General features: G+C 39.0%; 3 protein-coding genes across 7 annotated transcripts in view; 2 read left to right on the top strand and 1 right to left on the bottom strand.

The window, feature by feature from the left end:
• Positions 1–645: 645 nt before the first annotated feature.
• LOC113678370 (histamine H2 receptor-like) lies at positions 646–2,005 on the top strand. Its single transcript, XM_027195252.2, has one exon. It carries the CDS (start codon positions 788–790, stop codon positions 2,003–2,005), a length of 1,218 nt encoding a protein of 405 aa, XP_027051053.2. The 5' UTR covers positions 646–787.
• A 746-nt stretch (positions 2,006–2,751) lies between these two features.
• LOC113678371 (mitochondrial substrate carrier family protein ucpB) lies at positions 2,752–8,062 on the bottom strand. The gene is made up of 3 exons (XM_027195253.2): positions 6,707–8,062; positions 5,675–5,837; positions 2,752–4,188 (listed from the first exon to the last, which is right to left on the bottom strand). Exons 1-3 carry the CDS (start codon positions 6,813–6,815, stop codon positions 3,501–3,503), a joined length of 960 nt encoding a protein of 319 aa, XP_027051054.2. The 5' UTR covers positions 6,816–8,062; the 3' UTR covers positions 2,752–3,500.
• An 88-nt stretch (positions 8,063–8,150) lies between these two features.
• Positions 8,151–17,990, top strand: part of LOC113678369 (uncharacterized) — a 33,533-nt gene continuing 23,693 nt past the window's right edge. For 2 of the 5 annotated variants that reach the window (XR_003446875.2, XM_027195251.2), the window contains exons 1-16: positions 8,151–8,290; positions 10,565–10,626; positions 10,772–10,831; positions 11,413–11,466; positions 11,681–11,764; positions 12,327–12,401; positions 12,728–12,772; positions 12,868–12,921; positions 13,242–13,295; positions 13,403–13,456; positions 13,654–13,761; positions 14,252–14,296; positions 14,528–14,581; positions 14,877–14,921; positions 15,055–15,252; positions 17,911–17,964. Coding sequence is in view for 4 of the 5 variants with exons in the window: in XM_027195251.2 (XP_027051052.2) it covers positions 8,224–8,290; positions 10,565–10,626; positions 10,772–10,831; positions 11,413–11,466; positions 11,681–11,764; positions 12,327–12,401; positions 12,728–12,772; positions 12,868–12,921; positions 13,242–13,295; positions 13,403–13,456; positions 13,654–13,761; positions 14,252–14,296; positions 14,528–14,581; positions 14,877–14,921; positions 15,055–15,252; positions 17,911–17,964 (1,113 nt within the window). In the remaining variant the exon portion in view is untranslated. Of the gene's footprint in view, positions 8,291–9,918; positions 10,022–10,564; positions 10,627–10,771; positions 10,832–11,412; positions 11,467–11,680; positions 11,765–12,326; positions 12,402–12,727; positions 12,773–12,867; positions 12,926–13,241; positions 13,296–13,402; positions 13,457–13,653; positions 13,762–14,251; positions 14,297–14,527; positions 14,582–14,876; positions 14,922–15,054; positions 15,253–17,910; positions 17,965–17,990 lie in introns of those variants that run through there. The other 3 variants (XM_089182915.1, XM_089182916.1, XM_089182917.1) reach the window with 3 other exon arrangements.

The following is a 17,990-nucleotide window of genomic DNA, read 5'->3' on the forward strand; positions in this document are numbered from 1 at the left end:
TTGCGCAAAAACATTTACACCCCGTTATTAGATCCAATTGTACCACTGAAAGAAGGAAGACGTAACACACCTACATCAAGAGAATGACCCTAGTTCTTTCTTAAGCGTTTTTTACTATCAAAAGAGAATTTTAATTTAGTTTGGCCAGCTTGTCTGTCTATCCTCATAACTTAAATCATTGATACAAAGGCAACAAATGCTATTTTGAAGATTTTTTTAACAGTGTTTGTCATTGTCATGTTTGCGGCTTGATATTTCCATCTCTTTTTTTTCTTTTGTGTAAACATTCACTAAACTGCGCAGAAAAATATTGAACAGTTGGTGGCGTTTCCCCTGTTGGACACGATAGTTTAATGCCGGGATGATGAGATTATCTGTGTATTTTAATGCGGCTGTCGTACAAGTACACTGATGTTCTGGGAAAACGACATAAGAAAGACAGTTTACCACGTTATCTTCGGCATCCTTTAGATTTACATATTCTTGTCGTCAATGAACTACTAACATATGGAGCAAAAGAATTAAACTGATCTTAATACAGATATCGTTCAAAAGCGCTGATGGATAACATCTCTCAGTCGCATTAATCTTGAAGGAAACTATGGAGCAATTAGCACCAGCCAGGGAAAAAACGGACCGCCGACACGTGCAACTCCCACCAACAGTTACCTAAATTGTTTTCACGGAAACAATAGTGTGAATATCATACTGTATCACGCTGTACTGGTTTTAACATTAAGAGCTGAGAGAGCGAACTACAGGAATACTGAGCAAAATTTGTCTAAACATGTCGAATGATCCAACCAATTCTACTCATGGAAACACTACCACCGTTTTTATCTACGAACTCGAAGAAGGAATATTACAAGCAGTTTTTCTTTTCGTTATCGTCATTTCTGGTGTCTTCGGAAATCTGTATATATGCAGCGTAATTTACAAAAACAAGAATTTGAGAAATCCAACTTTTATTTTTCTCGTAAATCTCGCCGTAGCAAACATTGGAGCGCTCACGCTGTGTAGCCCGTTTGCGCTCATTAACAGCATTCAAAGGAGATTCACAATGCAACAACACTGGTGCCTCATCAATGGATTTCTGAACAATTTCTTTTTTTGTATTTCCATTTTCACCTTGTCCCTCATAGCCGGTCAGAATTATTTTTCAATTGTTAAACAACCATCTTGCGAATGGCTTCAAATTACAAAAAATAGGGCCAAGTTTCATTTACTTGCTATGTGGGGTCTTTGTTTCGCATTTTCTTTTCTTTCGCTGGGCCCTTTTGAAAACTGGAGTTACGTGGTGTTTAATCCGACAACAGCGCATTGTGGAATAGCTTTCTCAAATTCACTTGCCGACAAATTGAAGTTGTCATTACTTGCTCTAGTGGCATTTATTGTTCCAATTTGCGGCATGTCTTTCGCGTATTGTCGAATTTTCTTTAAGGTCAGTTCACACGAAGGCAAAATGAACCAGAACGCCGAACGTCAAGGTAACCAGCTGTCGGTGGTTACCAAAAGACTCGCTGTCACATTATGCCTGATGTTCTGCACTTTTCTTATTTGTTGGTTGCCGTTTTTCATCCTTATTGCACTGGCTATTGTTTCAGAGGATGTGTCGACCCTTCCTTGGTACCTTGGTCGCATTGCCTACTGGAGCGGATACCTAAATTGCGCCATGAACCCTTCTCTATATTGTTTGCGATCTTCTGCCTTCAAAGATGTGATACGCCGACCTTCGTCAGCAAGTGCTGAAGGTTCAGTCAAACCGTTAGTCAACAGGAGTCAGAGGGCTTTCTCACTACCCGCCATATCGTATAATATGAAGCGCCCCATATCAAAACGAGTTGGAAGGCAAAGTTATCCGAACGCCGGTCTGAGCGTATCGACTCACGATCTGCCAACATGCGCCGAGGTGGATGTGGCTCGCTTGAGAGCTTACTCTTGTTCCAGTTATGAAATAAAATGCAAAGAAAACACACAGATAAATCAACAAAGTGTAGAGCTATAGCGAGACAGAGAAGTCAGTACAGGCAGCAGTGTCAAATGAGCAATTTGCGGTGAATCGTGATGTGAATGCGAGAAAGGAGACATTCGGAATCTGAGCTCGTCACCAATCGGCGGACATAGCCTTTTAACAGCCCATGGCAAAAAAGGACGTAACCACTTTAATCTGACTTCCGATGTAGCAGTAAAGCGTATCTCATGACTTTCTCGCGCGAGGCGCTCGAGGAAGGTATCTATGTAGGACAAATTATTTCAATTGCAACCAATAGTCGCGTTTTTCGTGAGACAAAATTTCGAGAGCGAGCCAAGACTGTCTGATTATAAAACTGATGGTAGGATAAAATGAAAGGATTGCTATTCTACCCTTTCGGGTTCCATGCACTGCAACTATCAAAGCATAAAATTACGCAACAAAAGTACGAACTTTCGCTTACCCTCGATTACAAAATTTTTGACACCTAAAAAGCATAATCTACGATAAAACCCAACGGTTTAATGGGAATGTTCGAATAGTTACATGATCAGTGCTGTAATTTTTCCATTATCAATGGAAAATATTTGTCTATGATAATTCTTTTCTTTTAGGAATGCGTTTACGGCGTCTATCATTTACCACGAGCAACTGATTGTGGTTATTGTGTAAATGCGTACCCGTAAAGCCAATGACTCGTCCTTCATTGCGAACGCTTTTTAGGAGTCGACGTTTTTGCAATCGAGTGTATCTGTAATGTAAGAAAAGAAGACAACAAATTGACAATACTAAAAATTTATTTCATGACAGTAATTTCAGTGTCAAACGTAAGACGTTTTAAGGCTCTCTTAACAATGATAAACTTAGCCTAAATTACTAATAGAAGTGTTCATACAGTGAACAACAAAAAGCCAAATTTATTGTTATGTACAAAAAAAAAGGAGTGTGACGGAATGGAACAAAATTTAAAACGCCTCTTTAAAAATGGCAAGCACTATTAGTATTGTTTTACGTGAATGCAAATAAACCTTGATTTTTGAGTGGAATTTCAATTAAAAAAAAACATCTTGTTGAGGCCTGGACGGCTAGTTTACATGAATATATAAATATAAAAAATAGGAATCAGATATAAAAAATAGAAATCAGATGTCTATGTACGACGCCATAACTGTCTCTGTTTTTTATGATCCTACCTGGTAAGTTCTCTAGAGGTTTGTTGGTAAGTTTTCTTTTTCTCTCCACAAATCCCTCCACCCACCCCTTCCTCCTTACCCTCACCTTACCCTGGAGCTTAGTATTCAAGCTTCTCAACAATTGTTTTTTGTTTCTTTTTTTCAATGAAGTAGTCTGGCTGCTGAGCATGTTGCTAGCACAATTTGAATAAGCACCCTAAGAACATTTCGAGTTCTCCTCCAACAGCAAAAATGTTTCAAATTATGAGATAATTACTTTGATTTAAAGGATATTTGCATACTGCACATTGAACCAAACTTACTACATTAAGTATAGGTAAACTACAATATATCAGTTACATTGGCTTCAACCCCACAAAAGCCCGCAACTGTTCAAAAACAAAGAATGTTACAACTGTGTGAGTTCCAGTTCTTGTCCAGTTTGGTATAAACCCTTTATAGAGACCAAAAAGCCCTTCTTTGTGAACTGTCTTTGCTATACAGTCTATTGTTCCTCTGTAAAGCAGTGGTTTCTTGTTGCAATCCTTCTTTTGATTCATGTACCTGGTGCGCACCATGTCTATTGGTGATGAGACACAGTTTGTCACAAATCCTGCTATGGAGGAAGCCATTATGTGCAGAACAGGTCCTTCCTGAAGAAGTCCAGCATTTAATATTTTATGTTTGGCATGATCATATGAAGATACAGCTGTAGCTGATACAAGTGCAGACCTTTTCACTGTAGCATTCACACCTGTCCAAAGTCCACGAATTCCTTCATTGGCAACAATTGCTTGAAATGCATGAAGTGTGTGTCTATACTCCCATTTATTTCCAGATGGTAGTGCCATCAAACGGATCTTTACCACATCAGTAGGGCAAGCTATAGCACTTCCAATTGCGCCAGCAATTGCTCCAGAGCAGACCTTTTTCCACAGTGGTGTGTGAGCAGGGTCTGTTGCTCCAAACCACTCTTTCAGAGGTTCATACAAGCCTAGTCGCAGTGTACTGTAACTGGCTTCTCTCATCAGTGAGGGAGTGATACTGGAGTAAAGAAGATAAAAGGAATTTTTTTGCTAAGACATTGAGCCTCTTCCTGTTCTGTTTACTGGAGTAAATTTTCTGTAAGCAATCCTAAAAGCATGGAAATTCACTAAAACAACATCCTCTGATTAATGGAATATACATGTTATAACATTCTGATTGCACTTGAATCATAGAGTGGAAAGTTGTGTATAAATTTTAAGTCAATCATTTTAGTGCGCTAAACACCAATTTAATATTTGAACTTTCCATACTTCTTTATCATAGTACATAATACTCAGCAGCTCATCATGTAACATTTTGATCAATCAGTATTGTCTAGTTGACAAATAGGTTCCATGTTGTTGTGTCTGATGAGCTATACATCACAGATGACATCAAAAGATGGTAAGAACAAAAAGGGGGCACACAAGGCATAGCTAATGTTCTTACCACATTTTGACATTCTCAGTGAACTTTTACTCAACAGACCCATTGAAACAAGGGATCTATTTGTTTCATATAAAATAGAAACAAAAATTGTTAAAAGAGACATGACTAAAGTCCTCAAATAGATCAAAACTGGGAACCAATCAAAATGCAAGCATATTTGTTGATCAGCTTATTATATAAAAAAGACAGCTTACCTATGTTACAAAGAGAGGATACTTCTGAAGCAAATTTTGATCAAAAGTTATCAGAAATATGCATATGCAACATACATGAAGTCAATATTAATTACTATCCTTTTCATTCAATGAAACTCTTCTGGTAAATCCTGGCCATCTTTCCAGACAGATATCCAAAAAATGAAATTTTATGGTTTTCCCTCTTCACATCAATGCAGAGGCTTAACAAGAGAACAGAACCAATGCCAGAAGAACTCACTCTTTTGATTGGAAATTAAACCCAAACAAAATCCATTTGGATACAAAACAAAAATATGCTTGGAAAGAAAATTCATTGACAATTTTTGTTTACTTGTTTTATGTAAGCATCAGCCTAAGATCACATCAATTAATTGTTGCAATTGCATTCCATAACTGAAATAGCCATCTGACCCATTACAAAAGCTCGTCTTTTCTGCATGAATCATTATAGTTCTCACTTACCCATTTAAGGAAATTATTAAAAAGGGAAGTCTTACAAAAGATAACAATTTTTAATTACTTTACAGCTAATTAAAAATTACCTAACCCTAACCATTGAATGTTATATCATTTGACATTCAAATTTAAATTATTTCTTACTACATAAATTGGCCCTCAACTCTTTAACTCCCATGAGTGACCAAGACAGAATTTCTCCTCAAAATATCCATACAATATCAAGCAGACAAGAGACAAGAATAAAGAGAAATATCAATTAGGGATTATTAGTTGATCTGATAACAAATTCTCAGAACTAAAATCAAAATAATTGTATGGCAGTCATCAAGGAGAAGTATTAATGAGATCTTGAGAGTGAAAGGGGTAAGGCATATGTTCAGGTGCTAGTGCTAACTCACCCTTTGTACAGACCACGTATCCCTTCCTCATGAGCAATCCTTGCTGCCCCTCGAACCAAACCACGATAGTAACGGTTATGAAATATGTTTCTGCTTTCATGTTGGGAGCCCAATTCATTATCAAGCTGCATGCGAGTCTTAATTACATCTATAGGATTTGTAACTAGAAGGAAAATGAATTACAGTTACATTTTGGTGAAAATGCAGGGCAATCAGAGGCAAGTTTTAAAATACCTGAGTATTATAAAATGATTATTTTACATTGAGGAACAACCATAAACACAACAAGATAAAAATGTTGCAGGCTATTACTTGACTAGCTCTTACATGTCACTAACTTGGTGACTTTCCCAGGAGTTTCCAAAATTACCTACAATTCATAAATTATGTGGCTCTACTTATCAGTTATCTTTTGTGACTTGAACTTGGCATATGTAGTCTGGCAGCTGTGGGGGAGGGGAGGAGAGGGGTGTGTGAATGGGGGCCAATGCCTAATCCTGACCCCAACTTGAGTGACATCCCAAGTTACTTCATTCCAACAACATTGTAATAAAGTTACCTACAGGAGTTATGTGTTTCTATCACTGATATTCCACAAATTGGCACGGAAAATCAAGGTCTCAACAACTTCAAGACCTAACTTTGTCCGATGCAATTGCCTGTTTAAATTTCATTGTGGATAACACTACAAAGTACGTCTTTTAATAAGCTCAGTTACTCATATTGACATCCTCAACAACACCACATCAACCAAAGAGATAAATTGTTAGCAAAATGTTACATTAATATGAAAACCGACCCTTAAATTCACGAGCAGTTCCCAAGTGGAAATAATATATTTTATCGTCTATCATAAATAATAATGTACCTGGGTACTAGTTTTATAAAAGCGACTTCATAGTCGCTGTGACATTCAGAAATTCCGCTTGGGTCAGCTTGACTAAATACTTCACGGTCCATTCTTGCAGTATAAACAGTATAGAGTAAGAGCAAAGAAGAATATAACAATCTACTGAACCAAGCAGAGCTTACCTGTTGCTGCGCACATGCAGGAGAGCCCACTCAAAGCAAAGCGAACTAAATTTTCATGTTCTTTACTCTGATGTCGTGGCTGTCTCTTTTCGCACAGTCCTGTCGCCATTTGGTCAAAGACTCTTGATTGTCACCTTTCTTGCTGGTTATTTACAAGAATCTCCGTGGGAGCTTTACTCACTGTCCTCCAGAAAATCACGAAATCTTCGATGATAAAGCGCCGGCATAGCATGTTTCGATGGGTAATCGAAAGACCGACTTAATATTTACAACAAGAACAAATAATCTTCCAGAGATGACCGATCGAAGCTTATTGCGTATAATTCTACCAACAGACAGCTGCAGGACTAGCAAACCCTCTACAGAATCTAACAGGAAGAACCTGAAGAAATAAAACCTGATCGACTGAAAAAACACAGGCTCAATATCTCAATACATGACGTAAGAAATAATTTGCACTTTATAACACGTGCAACGGAACCATGAAATAATAAGACCATGGAATGACAACCTGGGAACGAGGTTTAAGCACAGGTTATCCACCTTACCAAATCAAAGCAGTTGACTACAGTCCTGTGGATTTCGGTCAGAATAGTTATTGATTCGAGCAGGGTCTTAATGTCATCAATATTATTTTTTGCCATGCTGCGAAATTTAGCTGTGTATCTGTAATTAGTTTTCACCGTCGGCTTGGAGTGAGATTCAATGAGATGGCGTCATCAGCCAGTGTCAGCCTCGCACTCACCACTCCAAACTAGAATTTTCGCTCAACCATTCAATGGTTCTTATGATTTCTGGTTTCTGATAAAAAAGATGTGACTCCATTTCTCCGGCGAAATTTTGGTTTTAACAGTCGCAGGTCTACATTGTCCTTTTTGGGGATGCCGTCAGAGTATGTGTCATGACAGGCTTATCTCCCGTGTAGATCTCAAAGGTGTCACTCCATCGAAAGACTTGAAATTTTTGTAAAACTAGCCGTTACATTAGAATAGAAATACACTTCACATTCCAGTATCATGTCAGATACCACTGAAGGGTCATCTCCATTCTCGCCACCTTTCTGCGTCAGTGAGTAATGCAGGAAAAAAGAGGGAAGAAATTAGATTTCAATCTATCGAAAAGGCAAATAACAAACCTCTCTGGTATGGCCGTAAAACCAGCATGTTACCCCTGATGAGTTCTCGTATTTTTTCAGACGATACAAAAACATTTCAAGAATATTTCCTGCTCTCTCGAATTTTTTACACGATCTCAGTGTTTGAAGTCACTATTTCCCCGAGTATCCTATTGATTGCCATGACCTCATATCATCACCGAAGAACTCAAATTACACGCACATGCGAACACTTGGCTCTTTGTGCTTGTATTTCAATCGCCTGCAGTGGTTCCTTGTAGTCGCACGCTGACGACGCTCGCCCTTCGTCAGATTCTTTCGGGCAGAAAAGCGACGGCAAGCGAACTAACGCACAATCTCCACGTAAAACTGAAGTTAAAAACTTAGTGCTGCCGACAGTCAAATGATGATCACGAGGTTCTTAGTATTGCTGTGGCTCAGTAATTGGGTAATCGGAACGTTCAGTGAAAGTAAGACACGATTTAATTGTCTAAATACATTGAGTGTTAAACTAATCTACTAAAAGTATTCTAGGAACTATTATCACCCAACCTACAAATTTGTTTAGACTTGTGAATTATACTCACTAAAAACAAGTCTGCATTTGTCTTAAATCAGCATAATTACTAATGGATTTTTCTACATATCACCTTTCCGGCCATTTAAGTCACAGAGCTTATTGTTTTGCACAATGCTCCTTACAATCCAAAGCGCGAGTTCTACATTGTCTTTCAAGACATGAACGGGTAATTGATAACCTGTATATTACAACCTTCGTTTGAAAAACAGCCCCTAGAGACCCAAATACATTACATTAAATCGATATTAGCACGAGATACAAGTAGTTGATCACCATTTCATCACAACAGTCACGTGCCGCGGAAAGCAGACGAATTTGGCGTCCTCACAATAGTCCAGTAATTTTCTCTTTTCCCTCTGAATCTAAAGGCCAGTTTGAATATTGCATTTCGATCAATTATCTTCAAATCCTTTTCCTATCAACAAGATAATGTTTTGTCCGTGTCAGCAGCGCCAGCTGCCCTTTTTTCGTAAGGCTACCGACCGAATTTGTCGCAGGTCAAGTGAGGCATGTAACTTAACAATGTATTAAAGAACAGAGTCGTTAGCTTGACATGGAGACATAACATGTAACACTGTGTCACAGATTCCGCACTTGGACGCTGTTCCACTTTACTACTGTAATGATCATGCCATTATTAGGGTTAGGGTTGTCATATGTGACACACGTCCAGCCTTCATGTGAGTAACTGGAATAAGAAAGATGGTAACTTTTGAACTCGGCAATGGAATCAAGATTTTACATGTTTTTCTGTATCGTCACAAGCGTGAGACAAAGAGAAAAAATCGTTGGACGCAGAATAAACACGAAGTCCTGCGTCAGTATGTAAGACCATGAAACGACTCGAGGCTTCACTTTTGTTATTGCAATCAAGATCATTTGGTTCCCGCCTTTTTGAAAACTTGAATAAGATTCTTAAGATTCCATTAAGCCTTCAATTACGTGTCGCCTATCAATAACGCAGTAAGTGATTATGACTCCAAGCTGATCTTAGAGTGGTCATGTGAATGACCAAAGTTTTAACAGTCTGTGCGGAAGTCAAACGGTACTTACACACATGCTAACCTTAGGTTGATACAGAACTTTAAAAAGGAAATTTATTTAATGATAATACCATATAGACTCAGTAAATAGATTAATATAACCTATGATAATATCGATAAGAGATTTACAATAAAAAATGCATACAACTTGAAAGCTAAAATTTTCGAATGACCTCAACTTTTCTTTAAAAATTAATCTAATACCTTGAAAAAAGTAATAATGATGAAAATTTTATCCCATCTTCAGTGTTAACACCTTGACTCTGATAATTGTTTTGGGTAATTGTTGTTGCTTCTAGAAATTTCCAGACTGCCTAGTCATGCTGACTTACGCGCCAAAGAACTTTGCAGAACATTTCATCAAATTACACATTTATTATGTAATGCTCCTAAAATAGTTCCCATGTAAGCTTCTGGAATGTTCCAGAACACTTTGTGAATATATACAAAGACTCACTTATGTAGTAGTTGTTGTTGTCGGAGCGACGGCTGTTTTGAAAGCTATACCCAGAGAGAGTTACTGCGGATGATGGCTTATTTCAAGGAACTTCGGAGACAGCGGTGAGATTGTGTCATTGGTGAGCTAGGATATAGACTGGGGTGGGGTTAATTAAGTTTATTAACGATAAGTATTGTTTTGCTTTCGGAAGTCGCTCCTTGTTAAGAACATTATTCGCTGTTTAATAAAGTAGTTGAGTTTGTGGGATTGTAGTGTTTTTCTGTCGGTTAGATTATACCGTGCTGTTGCTGATTTTTCCAGTTCATTATGTTAACTGACAGCCTGCCTTATCAGCAAGTTGACCGAGTAGTGTGACTGTCTGGGGAAAGGTTGTCAAGACAGTTATTGGTGGAAACGACCTTTTTAATAACCTTTTCGAGCAACGTTGATAACGTTTATAAACTCCGACGATGACTTCAGCGCTAGTTATCGAAACGTCAGTGACTTCTACCTATTACAGACATTTTCCCCCTCAGACGGTCACATGACTTGCGTAAAGGACTCAACTGATTTTGTGATAAAGACTACAAGTTCCTGTTTGTTCCTGTATTATCAATAAATTAAGAGCAAATGTGTACTACACGTTTCGTTATCACACCGTAAATAAAAATTTCTGGTGTAGGAAACATCAAGACAAATTCGTACCGGATAAGACGGCAAACAGACGTCACTGATGGGGATGGGGTAAGTCACTAGTTGTCTGTATGGGTCTTGCAGCCCGGACAAGTGAAATTTGCGTCTGTAGGTTCAAGTCGCAGTTTTAACCTTACGGTATTTTTAATGTCGATTGCTTGTCATTGCGCCTGACTGCGTTCGCTTTTTACATTAGGACCAACAGACCATCACTGTCACAGGGGAACCAGGAGATGCTGGAGCCGAAGGAGAACGGGTTGGGGATAAGTATTTCTCTGCTTTTGTGCACATCTTTTTTCTGCTTGCGAAAAATGATGACTAGTCTACGTTTACCGACGCGGGTGCGAAATTTACGTACAAAACAAAGGACGGCATTCTCATGTGGCTTAAAGGAGTATTTTCATTTAACTGTAAAATATAAATTTAACTGACAACTGAAGTGCATATGCGATAAATAACTGATATGGTGCCCCGGTCCCCTCCAATCTCTATGGTTGAGTCAAAAAATAAAGGCGTCAGTTGCCAGATTTTCAAACAGATTTTTGGTTTGTTCGAAGAAAGGAAATTAAAGAAATAGACTACATTTTATTGCAGTAAAAAAGTATGCTACACTTGTCTTTGTATCAATAAAACATGTCTATGTGACGATCTGACCATTGCATACCCCTTTAATGTCTATTACAATTAACTGGGTTCGACTGTAGTTTTGACTGAAATGACTCTGAGAAATAACGTTTCATGCTATGCGTCCTGTGTGTCAAAAAAAAAAACAGTCACGTTCACACACCTACGCCTATCATCATCGCATTTTTAATATCACTGTATAATCTGCTGCAGGGCCCACCTGGATACACAGGACCCCCAGGAACACAGGGACCGAGAGGATCACGGGTAAGTTATCAAGAAATAAAAATAACCGATCGAAAGCGAGGACTAGGAATTAATGGGTTAGTTAATGTGGGAAGCCTGTGCCTTTGAAAAATAGGCACAGTGCTTTGTCACTTATCAGAAGAGTTTCAGTTTCAAAACGTAATTTGTTGAGATTCAACCTGGTATATCTACTGAAAGACTTTTCACCACACTCTTCGCTGGCTTTTCTCACAAGGGTCCCCAAGGCAGCAGGGGTCAGCAGGGTAATACAGGACCTCCTGGTCTCCCAGGCCCGCCAGGACCCCCGGGAACCACGCTGGTAAGTGCAATTCTTTTCTTCTTAATGCTAGGTTAGAAAAGAAATTGTCCTGCGCAAACTCATTCTGGCAAGTAAAGGGAAGCAGCCGGTCGAAGTGAGTGAAGTTGGTGGAGAAATTCGACGTTTTGACACTGATGCTTTCATCAGAAACGTTATGTCAACGTTGTGCAGGTTGAAAAAGCTTCGCTTCGATGTTCTGTAATGGGATTCTTTTCAAGATTCCATTTACAGATAAGATGCCGTAATCCCCTATAGCGCTAAGGAAGGTGACATAAGGCGAAGAAGCTTTTATTTCTTTGCCGATCTCTTCATGACTCAATCTGCTCATGTTCCTCTTATTCTTGTAGAGTAAGTTGTCTTCCTCTCAATTGCAACTTAAATTCTAACAGGTGGGAGCTTTTACAGTTAAGGTCTCTCAGCAATCTTATCATCACAGGCAGTTTCCTTGAAAGAAATTATCGTAATCCATTCCCTACTGCCTCTTATAAGAAGCAATCTTCACGACACGAGGTGCCTAAGAATGGTTTTGTGGCTTAATCCATCGCTAATTGAATTTTTGCAGTACGAGTCGATACCTGGCGAAAAGGGACCTGTCATTCGACCAATCGTTGTGACAACAGCTGCCATAAAAATGAAGGTACTGAATGGTCGGTTTTGTAATCAGCCTCAGTAGGTGATGAGACTGTTCCTCGTTGAACATGAGATCTTAAGGCGACGCGTGACAGTTGGAATGGGGGCTGCGGATAAGTACGTAGAGGGAAAGGGTGGGGTAGAGGGGGCTAGGATGGTTGGAAGACTATAAGGCTACAAGACTATCTTACTGTTTGAATGTCAAGCTGTAGATTAGTATATCGTCATCAACTACTGAATGTTCTATAAAATAAAAACCTCACTCTCACGAAATAAAGAGGAAGATTCCTTGTTGTTTTAACCACACGCATTTCTCTTTACTGACTCTGTTAGGTAATTAGAGGAGCTCCTGGAGCCAAAGGACTTCCTGGCTCAAGGGTGAGTGTTGATTGGCTTGTTTTAGTCTCATTGTCAAATCTAACTGAAATAAAAATTCTGATATCTTTGAGAGATTTGCTTCTTATTCTCACCAGGGCATGATGGGTATTTCAGGAGAGCCGGGAGGAATTGGTGAAATGGGCGTCAATGTAGGTACCAGTCTTCTTAATTTTGAACATGAAACTTCAAGTTAAACTTCGTTAGTAATATTTACCTATGAGAGAGGAACCCACCAATCGAAAGCTTTTCTTAGCAGTAAGACTATCAATAAAAGATCCTGTAGTTTCCTTGCTTAATTGACAACAATATTAATTCTACCACGATAACTTACATTCTTCTATTGTGGCTCCAGAATTTTTCAGAGAAACTTGACGACTAGCCCTAACTTGTTATAATTCATACTTTTTCTCGCATATCTTATACAATATCCAACGTCTTCAGGGCTAGAAAACATTTTCTTTTCTTTCAGGGAGAACGTGGTGATCCTGGTGGACCAGGTCTGCCCGGATTAGATGGAACTCCAGTGAGTCCAACAATGCTCTATGTACTTTCATTTTCAGCAGGTGACAATTCAAAGGTCAATGATAGAATAATAAACATTTTAAACAGTTCAACCTCAATTTTCTACAGGGTGAGAGAGGAAAACCTGGCAAACAAGGGCCTCCTGGTATGAAAGGATATCAAGTGAGTTGGACAGTTTTTTTATTTAATGTTCAGTAGATAGCAACCGTTTTCACCGTCGAAAGAAAAACATTAACGCACAAAGCTGAAAGAAATAATGTGGTTGTATTGTGCATCTCATCTGCAACTGTCTTGTAAAGCAAACATTTTGTGGAGAATCATCAATCTTAACTATGTAAACTATCTGCTAAACCTTACAGGGTGGTATTGGCGACTCCGGTTATGATGGAGTCCTGGGTCGTGATGGTCACCGCGGAAGGCGTGGTAAACCAGGTCCTAAGGGTTTTCGTGGTGACGACGGAGACGAGGTAAGAATGAAGTCAAGTGAACTGTAGAACGCTGCCTTCTTATTGTGATAAGGCATCTGCCTTGGAGAGAGCCTTAAAAGCGATAATCCGTGAAACTGGAGCCAGATCGGAAATCTGCGGACACGCAGGTTAACCGATTTGGCTCAAATTTTGCATGTAAACTTGAATAGGGGTTCTAATCACGAAATGGATATTTTCAGACCCTTGCCCGACATTTACGGACTATCGCTCTTAAGATAAGTCAAACTCCTGGCAAGGAAAATTAGGTGATTCACAGTGACGAAGAGGTAAGAGTTCAGAGTTTGCTTGTTGCAGCACACGCACCCAGTAATTCACTAAAAGCCAGACAGATCAAATTTATATCAACGTGGATTTATTTTAAGGGTTAATTTGTCGCTTAAATTGGAGAATACAAGAGAAAAAAAAAAACCCCTTCAGTTTATTTGTGTTCTGATGTTCCTTTTAACAGTGACGTCTGCCTTCTAATCAGGGGTCCGTAGGACCGGATGGGACTCAAGGACTTGACGGTGAACAGGTAAGGAGACTGAATTATCTCATCTATTACAATAAAATAAAGTTGTTACTTTTGCAGTTTCTGCTCCCCAACATCTGAGACAAGCTAACACCGGAGATTTGAAGAAGGTCAAGACCCACTATTTTCCCTTGGAGTCGCATATGATAATAAAAACGTTTGTGGTTTTATAAATATATATATATATATTTTTTTTTTTTACATTTCGTAAGGGTAGTCCATTGTCTCTTTCAGGGAGATCCTGGGCCCCATGGAAGGCAAGGAACTGTGGGATATCCTGGTGACCTTGTAAGTCACGTCTCACAAGAAACGGTCTCAAACTTCCGATATCTTCGACCAGTTGCTTCAATGTGCGATAACTGTTTGCACTGAACATTTCCTTAGAACTTAATAACTGGTTTAGGTTAACGCTTGAGACATCCTCCAAAAACCTATGCATAATGTTACCAGACTTTAGAAAAACAGAATGCTTTTATTAACAAGCATGGGAAACGTAATTAAATGTGGAGCATGCACGGATTCAGGTCTGTTAACAGCAATAAACATCGGATTTTTGCTTTTACCGTGGGATTTTTTGTTTTAGGGAAGTCAAGGTAAAGCAGGAGCTGAAGGAGACATCGGGCTTGAAGTAAGCAAAGAGAGATGTCTCTTTATCAAAAATAATAATAATAATAATAACTTAAGCTTCAAATATTTATGTTACGGTTGGCGACTTTTCTCATGTTAAATCGTTTCAAATGTCTCCCCTATCATTCTGCCAGGGATCTAAAGGAGTAGCGGGGCCTCCTGGTCTCCCAGGCCCCCCTGGGGAGGTAGGGTCAACGGGACAAGCGGGTGAAAAGGGACCCCTGGGATATCAGGGGGAGAGAGGCTCCAGGGGCTCCACAGGAACTCAGGGGCCCCCTGGAAACAGTGGGGATGACGGCATCCAAGGTGGTCCAGGCTTCAAAGGAAGACAGGCAAGTGATGGCTTTGCTGTGTCCTAGTGATACTCGTGGCAATAAGCTATCATTATCAATAATTTAGATGAAGTGTTAAATTATAGAGACTCGAGAGAAGATAAATATATGTTATTTGCCGGCTAAGGGTCGGTCCGTATGGTGAAACACTGTGACCGAGGTCTTGAAAATACTGCCCGAGGCCGTAGGGCAGCATTTTCAAGACTGAGTCAAGTAAACTGGGTACTGGGTACTGGCAATAGAGGTGATGCAAATTCAAGAGAGATGCCTCAGCGAAACATTTTCATTTCCGTAAAGATAATTTAAAAGGCTTCCAAACAAACTTTGAAACATTATTTTTACAAGTATCTGTCACAATCTGACACCTGTCAATTAGAGAGCGCGCAAGTAAAAAAAAGCGTAAGAACATTTGAAAAACAACGGAACTAGTTTGGCAAGGACTGTCACTACAATGTTTTCTTCAAAAACAGTCAATGATCTGACGGAAAGTATCATTCCCTCTCATCGACGATTTATTCATGTACGAAGATTTACCTCTGTTCATTAAGTAAACGGCGAGGAAATCTGGTCTTTCCTTCACAAAAACTAAATTTGAATGGCACACTCCAACGAGACACAAGGGGATTTAATGCGGCCTTTTCTCAAAAAATTCCTTCAGTTTCTGTTGTGCAATTTACGGTACAAATGTTCAAATTGAACGGACCTGGAAAAACTCACCGAGAGCGTATGTTTGTTGTTGAACTTAAATTAAAACTTCGCTCGCTCTTTCACTGCGAACAAATTGCTTGAGAAAATTCAGGTATTAATTGAATGAAAGTTCCATCGTTCAGTTTTCAGTTGTGAACGACTAAAATTAATTGCAGACGGGTTTTAGGCCGCTTGTCAACCAAGGTAATGACACTATTGTTTATACAAATTCATTCTGAAACCAATATTTTTCTGTGAACCAAAGCGATCTGAGTGAGAGAAAAGAGAAGATTCATAAGTTATTTATCGGATTTAGGTGGTGACCGACGTGTTTGCTTAAAATACTGCCCAGCCGACCCACTCACGAAAGCGTTACCGTGGCTCGTGGGCAGAGATAGGAAAATAATGACCGTAAAGAACCAATCAGATTGCAAGATTCGTTACCGTGCCCTCTCAAAAAAAAATAAGTGTAGTTATTGTTTTTTTTAGAGGGCACGGTAACGAATCTTGCAATCTGATTGGTTCTTTACCCGGTCAGTATTTTCCTATCTCTGCCCACGGGCCACGGTAACGCTTTCGTGAGTCGCCGAGTACATCCCAACTTTCGTTGTCATTTTTCATACATATACCTCGTTTTCCGGCTGGGCAGTATTTTTAAGCAAACACGTCGGTCACTACCTCAAGCCGATAAATAACTTATGAATCCTCTCTTTTCTCTCTATCAAATCACTTTGGTTGACAGAAAAATATTGGTTTCAGAATGAATTTGTATAAACAATAGTGTCATTACGTTGGTTGACAAGTGGCCTTAAAACCTTCTGCAATTAATTTTAATCGTTCACAAAAAGTACCCAGAAAGTTGAAAGGTGAGGTATTTGGTTACAGTTAAACTGAACGATGGAACTTTCATTCATTTAATATCTGAATTTTCTCGAGCAATTTGTTCATAGTGAAAGAGCGAGCGAAGTTTTAATTTAAGTTCTACAACAAATATACGCGCCTGGTGAGTCTTTCCAATTCCGTTCAATTTGGACATTTGTACCTTAAATTGCACAACAGAAGTTGAAGGAATTTTTTGAGAAAAGGCCGCATTACATTCCCTTGTGTCTCGTTGGAGTGTGCCGTTCGAATTTAGTTTTTGTGAAGGAAAGATCAGAGTTAAACACGCCATTACAGCAAACAAACGAGCAAACTCTCACAACTTCAAAATAAAAAAATTGAATTTACTCACAACTACTTTCCTCGCCGTTTACTTAATGAACAGAGGTAAATCTTCGTACATGAATGAATGGTCGATGAGAGTGAATAATACTTTCCGTTAGATCATTAACTGATTTTGAAGAAAACATTGTTGTGACAGTCCTTGCCAAACTAGTTCTGTTTGTTTTCAAATGTTCCTACGCTTTTTTTTTCTTGCGCGCTCTCTAATTGACAGGTGTCAGATTGTGACAGATACTTGTAAAAGTAATGTTTCAAAGTTTGTTTGGAAGCCTTTTAAATCACCTTTATCGTTACGGAAATGAAAATGTTTCGCTGAGGCATCTCTCTTAAATTTGCATCACCTCTATTTTAACTACCATTTACCCACTCAAAAATTGTTCAGTTGATGGAAGATCTTGCCGTATTTACGTCCATAAATCATTCGGGTTCTTTCGGAAAGAATTTCGTCAAGTTTAAAAACAATAAATATGCTATTTACCGGCTAAGGGTCGGTCCGTATGGTGAAAAACTGTGACCGAGGTCTTGAAAATGCTGCCCTCGGCCTACGGCCTCGGGCAGTATTTTCAAGACCTCGGTCACAGTTTTTCACCATACGGACCTCCCAGCCAGCAAATAACATATATTTATCTAACTACTAAAAGATATAACAATTATAAAAACTTCTTAAATTATGCACTTAAAAGAATGTTTCCCAAAAGGCCAACAGGAACCCGTTATCTAACTCTTTTTTTGTGTCATCAACTTCTGTAGGGTGAAGTTGGTATCAATGGACTCGAAGGCAGTCAAGGTCCTTCTGGAGAAAGGGTAATTCGATACCTTGATACTTCTCA

The sequence above is a fragment of the Pocillopora damicornis genome, chromosome 9 (assembly GCF_964200805.1).
Source record: "Pocillopora damicornis chromosome 9, jaPocDami1.2, whole genome shotgun sequence".
NCBI lineage: Eukaryota > Metazoa > Cnidaria > Anthozoa > Scleractinia > Pocilloporidae > Pocillopora > Pocillopora damicornis.

Excerpts from the sequence above, each read along its gene's own strand:
- LOC113678370 (XM_027195252.2), top strand. The coding sequence starts at position 788 with ATGTCGAATGATCCAACCAATTCTACTCATGGAAACACTACCACCGTT.
- LOC113678371 (XM_027195253.2), bottom strand. The coding sequence starts at position 6,815 with ATGGCGACAGGACTGTGCGAAAAGAGACAGCCACGACATCAGAGTAAA. Across the intron at positions 5,838-6,706 it reads CTGCATGTGCGCAGCAACAG|TTACAAATCCTATAGATGTA; the intron begins GTAAGCTCTGCT and ends TTTTCCTTCTAG. Across the intron at positions 4,189-5,674 it reads ATACGTGGTCTGTACAAAGG|TATCACTCCCTCACTGATGA; the intron begins GTGAGTTAGCAC and ends TCTTTACTCCAG.